We start from the raw sequence: 7,757 nt of genomic DNA on the forward strand, positions 1-7,757 counted from the left end.
GAGGGGTGGGATAGGGAGGGTGGGAGGGAGGGAGACGCAAGAGGGAAGAGGTATGGGAACATGTGTATATGTATGGCTGATTCGCTTTGTTATGGAGCAGAAACTAACACACCATTGTAAAGCAATTATACTCCAATAAAGATGTAAAAAAAAAAATAAAACATCGATTCCATTACCATTTGCAACATGAGTCTGGAGCTTTTGAAGTCTCCTTTCCCCCTACTTCCTCACTGAAAAGTACATATGCATATCTATTGGACTGTTACTGCTGGCACCTTACCCACTTAAAAACTGAGTAATTCAGACAGACTTTAGATAAGCAGTCAAGATGGCTCTATCTTAATAGTACTGAGCTCGGCTCAAAGATCTTTTCATAAGGCCAGTCTGCTGAATCAGATACAAGCCACTCCCACTGCCTAAATTACCATTCCCCCCCCCCTTTTTATTTTTTGCAGTCCTGAGATAAGTGGTCCTACTTACTGGCAGCCTAGATGATCACATATCCCAAAGCCTGAGAGATTCTAAAAGAGCAGCTCCTGACCACCAGACTGTCACTATGCCTCAAAGTCTCTCCATTATAGTCATTTCATTGGGCTTAGACATTGATAATCCACGTTAACATACAAATACATTACTTAGTAAGGGTAAAAGGCTAAGGCAGTGTGATATAATGGAAAGAGCACAGACATTAGAATCAGTAAAATTTTATTTTGAAGCCAGGCTTCACAAATTCCCAAATTTTTGAGTTACCACATCTATAAAATGGGGGTAATAATATTCACTTTGAAGAACTAATAATACAGGTACCTATTATACCTTACAGTCACCAAAATGGTAATGTGCTTAGAGTGCCTAGCACATAGTAAGCACTCAATGGTATTAATGATTTTACGACCATTGATAATCCCTTATACTCATTACCACAGCATCCAGAGCACAACCCTGAGGACAGGGAAAGGGAACAACCACTCACTGGGGCTCAGAGAAGTTCAATAACTTGTTTAAGTTCACATAGCTAGTGAATAGCAGAGCAAGTATCTGAACTCAGGTCTCTCTAATTCCAAAGCCCAGGTTCTTGCCTAAGAAACCTCCTGCCTTTTCTTGTGTGTACCCATTCCAGGAGAAAGTAGTGATTTGACAGCCTCAGTTATTCAGGTTGCTTTGGAAAAAGTCAGCCCTGAAAGACTGTAATCATATTAAACTATATAAAAGCTATGCACAGGGTGAGTGCTTTCATGTAGACCTAAAGGCATGCCAATGAATAGCAGAGTCCATTTGAAACCATAAATTAAAGCAAATGTAGTGAGATCTAAAATGATCTGCTGGTACACCAAAATGGATTATGCTGGAAAATTCCCAAGTCTCATCTTCCCAGAATTCTACAGAGCTATCAGCATACACAAGTGTATCACAAAGCCTTTCTCCAACCCAGAAAGTCTAGCTTTGGGTCGATGTCCCTGATGGTTCCCTTCCTCCCCAGCGCCCTCCCGAGTTACCCAGGCCTCCTGGTAATCAGGACTCCGAGGGAAGAGAGAATGCTGGTGGGTCAGGTTCACGTCTGTTCTCTGCCCCTTCCCTGTCTCTACACCAAGCAGGTAGCCAGACTCTACCCCCCTTTGCCTCAGGGAACATTTGTCTTGTTAGCTGACTGTCTAAGCCTGGCTGTTCTCCAGAATCCTGAGCACCTTGATGGGATTATGCATAGGAGGGAGGGGGCAGTGCCTTGCAGGGCAGAAATGCAGGGGGGAAATTTCTGCTCAAGGGACCTCTGGGATACAGGGCCTCAGGGAAATGGCTTCTCGGTGCCTGTAGGGAGGCTGGACACCAGGCATTAGGGCTCCCGGCCTAGGCAGAAGCCCCCTCCTCTCCTCACCTCTCGTGCCCCACGGGCCCAGGAGTAGCAGAGATGCCCACCTTCAAGGAACCGTGGGGACTTGGACAGTGAGCGGAGCAGGGACAATAACAATGGATTGAAGACCCTGCAGAATACCCTCTGCCCCCCCATTCTTGAGTAACTCACAGGAAGAGGAGGGGCCCTTCAATAGTGAATGAGATTGGATTTTCCGTAACCTCAGTGGGATGGAGGGAAAATGCAGATTCAAACTGCCGCTTCTGAGCAAACCTGCCCCGAGGTACACACTACACAGAAGACACAGCAAGTAAGTGCACACTCTTTATTACTAGTTAGAATCAGGAAACCTCTGACAAAGGTTGAGCTTGGTGAGCTGGAATCTCCTGGGGGAACTCGAGGACACGTTTTGCTCAGACTGGAGGCTGATCTGACTTCCCAGCCCCGGGGCTCCACTTGCCTCTGAGAAGCTGGCAGAGAACACACCAAGTGGAAGAGAAGGGCCCACGAGCATTCTCAAGCATGCTCGTCGCAGTCCAGTTCTAGTTTTAATCCAATTAGTCCTCCCAAGAGAAGCGCCATCCATAGCACGATGTCTGTCCTTGGAATCCATTTTGTTCTTCATCCACTGACCAGAAAGGGGCTTGGGATGGTGGCTGCCCGAAGCTGAGGGCTCAAACACTCCCCCAAGCACTGTCCTTCTTTAAGACAGTCGCCCAGTGGTCTTTCAGGCAACCAGGAAACTAGCTGTCCCTCTCAAGGGAGGAAATGAGGAGAGTATCAGAAAAGTCCTGCCTGCAATTTTGTTAGGCCACTTTTCCACTCTTTGCCACTACTCACTTGTCTCACATGGGACCAGTGAGATGAGCAGTTCAGCAATCAAGTCCTTCCATTAAAGTCTCTTTGTTGCCCCCGGAACTGCAGAAATATCTCGATGTTACTTCATTTGGGCTTACCCAAAGGTCACACTACATGCAAGGCAAAGAAGTCACTCCTGATATAACTTGTATCCCAAATTAGGCTCTCTCCTGTTATCTAACCAAACTCACCAAATCAGGTTATAATGTGTGCACCAGATAATAACATATAAGTCCAGCTCCTAACACATATCAGGCAATAACTGTTTAATGAATTAAATGAAATTCATCACGTTTGCTATCATCTATACAATTTAACACTGCAACCACCACATCTTATGAATTAATTCCTTGTCCCAACAGAGAAATTACACCCTAACAAAATTATTTTGCCCCCCTTTTCCCCCAAGTGCCAAAGCATCTCTTCTTCCCTGACTTTTCGCTCTTCTTGGCTCCAGTCAGTAGGGGTCTCACTGAGTGTGGGTCAGTCAGAAACGAAGAGTTTTTTCTTTAGGCTCTTGGAAGATCTTCTAATGGGATAGGTTCAGATTCTTCAGCAACAAGCAAATTCCGTGGGGCTCAGAGACATAAAGACAGACCCTCACCTATAAAACTTAGAAAACGAGAACAAGAAGCAAACATGAACACCGCAGTAGTTTACAAAGGAACGATAGCATTTTCAAGGAAAATCAGTGCTCCTAAAATTCCTTATAGCTTATAACCAAAAACACATGGCTGCTCCCAGCCAAAGACATGGCATTTTCTGGAAAACAAGGTTAATAAGAAAACAGAAAAGAGTGAAAAAGGAAAAAACAGTCTTTTTAAAAAAAATTTTTTTAACATCTTTATTGGGGTATAATTGCTTTACAATGGTGTGTTAGTTTCTGCTTTATAACAAAGTGAATCAGTTATACATATACATATGTTCCCATATCTCTTCCCTCTTGCGTCTCCCTCAAAAAAACAGTCTTGACTTCAGCTTCTGCAGGGTGTCAACCAATCAGCTTCAGCCACCCAGAATTCAGCACCTGCAAACATAAATGCATTAGGAGAAATTCCTTAAAGAGTGAGTGTGATACTCAAAAGCAATCCGTCTTTGCTCAAGTAAATGAAAAAAAAAAAGAAAGCATATAAATACATATGTATCTATGTGTGTACTCAATGATAAAAAGTTGTTATTTGGGGTAATGGGACAATGAATTATTTTATTTAATTTTCTATATCATAATTTTAGTTACAAATTTTCTGTGAAGTAAATGAGTTACTTTTTAATCAGGAAGGGGTCTTATAAAACTGGTTTTTCTTTGGAGTGTTTCCATTCTTACTTACCTTCCTGAAATCAGTGGGTTTGTCCTGGGTCGGGGCCTCCACTCTCAACTGCCATGCAGACTTTCTTGCATTCATAGCAGGCCTTGTGCCATGGAAAATTCATTGCTTTACACCACGGGGCACTCCCAATTCACTGAACTGCAGCCTGAGGCAGACTTCTCCTGGTGGTGTGATTCTGAGGCTTTTTTCCCTTTTGGCCGCTTGGTCTTCTACCCCTGAGGTTGTTGTTTCTTTGGGTTTTCTCTCCCACTAGGGCTCCAGCTGTCCCCCTGGGCAGTTGCCTGAGGCCTCTCTGGACCTCCTTCCTGGCCATGTCTCCTGTTGAACAGTGGTGGGGGCATCCCCTGTGGCCCTTGTGGACCTCCTTCCCGGCTCTGGCTTCTGCTGACCCCCAGGGGCCAGTCCCCTGGGGCCTCTCTGGATTGTCTTGCCTGTGACTTCTGCTGTTCCCCAGGGGGATGGTCCTCGGGGACCTCTCTAGGTCTCCCTCCTGGCTCTGGCTTCTGCTGTCCCCCCGGGGAACATTCCCCTGGGATCTTTTGGGAACTTCTTCCTGGCTGTAGCTCCCACTGGCCCCCAGGGGGACCATCCCCTGGGGTCTCTCTGGACCTTCTTCTTGGTTGAGACTCCAGCTATCCCTCAAGTGGACCATCCCCTGGGGTCTCTCTAGGCCTTCTTCCTGGCTGTGGCTCCAACTATCCCCAAGAGGGACCATTCCCTCGGACCTCTCTGGACCTTCTTCCTGACTGAGACCACAGCTGTCCCTAAGGGGGACCATCCCCTGGGGCCTCTATAGACCTTCTTCCTGGTTAAGACTTCTGATATCCCCTAAGGGAACTGTACCCTGCAGGATCTCAGGACCTTCCCCCTGGCTGTAGCTCCTCTGGTTCCACAGTGGGGCCATCTCCCCCTGAAAGACCACTGCAGCCCACGGGCCAGGTGGAGAGATCCCCGGAGGAGGCACCTGAAATGGGACGACTCCAGCTTCTGTTTCCATATGGCTACTGCTGGTGGTACAGGTGGCAAGAATGGGAATCCCATCGGGAATGGTGCATGGAATGGAAATGGGTATGGTATCGGCATTGGCAGAGGGGGTTGCACGGCCTGGGCCCAGGGACTCGGGGGTCCCGGCACATAAAGGACATCTGTCGGGGCTGGCATCTGGCTCTTGAAATACAGCCTGTCATGCTCCCCCATGGCTACCACATTTCTCTGCTGCTCTACGCTCATGGGCCACTCTGCAGCCCCAAGTTGCTTGGCTCGAGGCCCAGGCAGCAACTCTTGGGCCAGTGGGGTGACCTGTGCCGACCTCTCGACCAGGAGCAGCCGCCCACAAAGCACATCGCGCTGTTTCAGCGCCTGCTGCAAGGTGGCCTGCGTGAGGCGCAGCTACGTGACCACCTCCTCGCGCTCCTCGCGCAGGCGCCGCAGCTCAGAGGGCCCAGGAAGCCGCCTCGCGTTCCCCTACCTGCTCCTGCAGCCACTGAACCCGGAACGCCTGCTGCTCCCGCTGCCTCGCGCCCACACGCACGCTCAAGGCCAGCGCGCTCCAGGCACAGGCCCTCTTGATAGCGCACGGCACCTGCGGGTCAGCGACAACGACGCGCAGCCGATCCTCTACCTCATTCCAGGACCGCGAGCAGAAGGCCACGTAGAAATCAGGGCCTCCCCCGTTCATGAGGACTTCATTGTTGATGAATCTGATCACCTCGTTGTGGCGGAACCCGCTGGCATGGTCCCCAAAGCCCATGGCCATGGCCGCTGTGGCCTAGTCAACCAACCGCCTCACGGGAGATGCCGCCCGCCGCCGCCGCCGCCGCCGCCGTCGCCGCCGCTGCCGCTGCCACCACCGCCGGTAAAGCCCCTCACCTCCCGGCTCAGTCCTCCTTCAGTTCTAGCCCAGTCCTGGCCTCCTCCTCGGCCTCTTTCCTCTGTCACGGTCCGGCTTTCCTCACAGAAAGTAAGGCAGATCCCCTCACTGCGCCAACCCCCAAAAGGCAGACGCAGGCGCCACAGGTCACACGTGAGCTGCGAGTCGCCCCGCAAGGCCTGCTGGGACCAACCTCGCTGCCAGAGCCCCTCCTACCGGGTGAGCAGGCCGGAAGCTGCACTGAGTGCCGCAGTGAACCCAGACGTGGCAGAGGCCGGAAGCTGCAGTGGGTGCCGCAGTGAACGTCTAGAAGGCTTTACTGTTTCTAAGAATTTCAGAAGGACAATATCCAGCATGGTGGAATGAATTTCTAGCTGGGTGGAGCTGCATAGGTGGGTGCAGTTCTACTTTCGTCTCAGCTTCATCTTAGTTCTTAGATACACTTCAGACCTTTAATACAGTCAGTCCCACTGTCGGCACGCTTCCCTCAGCATCCTGCACAGGTAAACTTAGAATCCCTGTCATCAAGAAAATCCGGGGACTGAGCCATGAATTTTTCCTGAACTCTCCCTGTAATTTCACTCTCATGTTTACCTGATCAACTCTGTTCTCAGACGGTGTCTCTCTTATTTTAAACTAAATGCTTCTCTCTTGATCTGTGTTTTCCATACAGGAGATGCTAAAGGAGTTCTGCAGGCAGCCCTAAATGGTAACTGGAATCCACGCAAAGAAATAAAGCACACGCTAAAGGTAACTACATAGGTAAATACAAAAGACAGTATTACTGTATTTTGTGACCCCTCTTTTTTAATATAGGACTTAAAACATGACTGCATAAAACAATACAGATCTGTCTTCATGGGCACACAATGTATAAAGGTGTCATTTATGGCAGTAACAACATAAAGGGGGTGGAGCTATACAGGAGCAAAGTTTTGTATACTGTTGAAATTGTTTGTATTAATCCAAAATATACTGTTATAATTTAACATGTTAGTTGTAATCCCCAGAGCAACCACTAAGAAAATAACTAAAAAATATACAGAAAAGAAAATGAGAAGGAAATCAAAAAGGTAAACTACAAAAAAAAAAAAAAAGAAATCAATGAAACCCAAAACAAGGCAGTAATGGAGGAATGGGGGGAGATATAAGACATGTTAGAAAACAAATAGCAAAATGTCAGAAGTCCTTCCTTATCAGTAATTATATTAAATGCAAATAGATTAAACTCCAATTAACAGGCAGAGATTGGCAAAATGGATACTTCTAAAAAAACATGATCTAAATGTAAATTGTCTATAAGAGATTTATTTTGGATTCAAAGACTTGAATTGGTTGCAAGTAAAAAGATAGAAAAGGCTATTCTGTACAAACAGTAATTAATTAAGAGCTAGAGCAGCTCTCCAAATATCAAAGTATACTTTAAGACAAAAATTAGGATTAAAAAAGAGGATATTATATAATGTTAAACAAAGGGTCAATCCACTTAGGAAACAAACTTTTAGTTACCAAAGGGGAAAGACAGTGAAAGGGAGGGATAAATTAGGAGTATGGGATTAACAGGTACACACTATCACATATAAAATAAACAAGGATTTACTGTATAGCACAGGGAACTATAATCAATATCTTGTAATAACCTATAATGGAAAAGAATCTGAAAAAAGTATATATATATAACTGAATCGCTTTGCTGTATACCTGAAACTAACACAATAGTGTAAATCAACTACACTTCAATAAAATAAAATAAAAAATTTAAAGGGTCAATCCATCAAGAAGGTATGTCAATTATAAATATATGTGCACCTTATATATGCACCTAGCAACAGAGTCCCAAAATACATGCCAA

General features: G+C 46.7%; 1 protein-coding gene across 1 annotated transcript; it reads right to left on the reverse strand.

The window, feature by feature from the left end:
• Positions 1 to 1,508: 1,508 nt before the first annotated feature.
• On the reverse strand, positions 1,509 to 6,977 carry TEX13D (TEX13 family member D). The gene is given in 5 exon segments (XM_089904103.1): positions 1,509 to 4,153; positions 4,155 to 4,439; positions 4,442 to 5,032; positions 5,035 to 5,473; positions 5,475 to 6,977. Coding segments are annotated over 5 exon segments (1,740 nt in total). The 5' UTR covers positions 5,792 to 6,977; the 3' UTR covers positions 1,509 to 4,045.
• Between the last annotated feature and the right edge of the window lie 780 nt (positions 6,978 to 7,757).

Source organism: Delphinapterus leucas, chromosome X, assembly GCF_059928025.1.
Source record: "Delphinapterus leucas isolate spDelLeu-1000000601 "Yukka" chromosome X, BTC_Dleu_Yukka2, whole genome shotgun sequence".
In the NCBI taxonomy this organism is placed as follows: domain Eukaryota; kingdom Metazoa; phylum Chordata; class Mammalia; order Artiodactyla; family Monodontidae; genus Delphinapterus; species Delphinapterus leucas.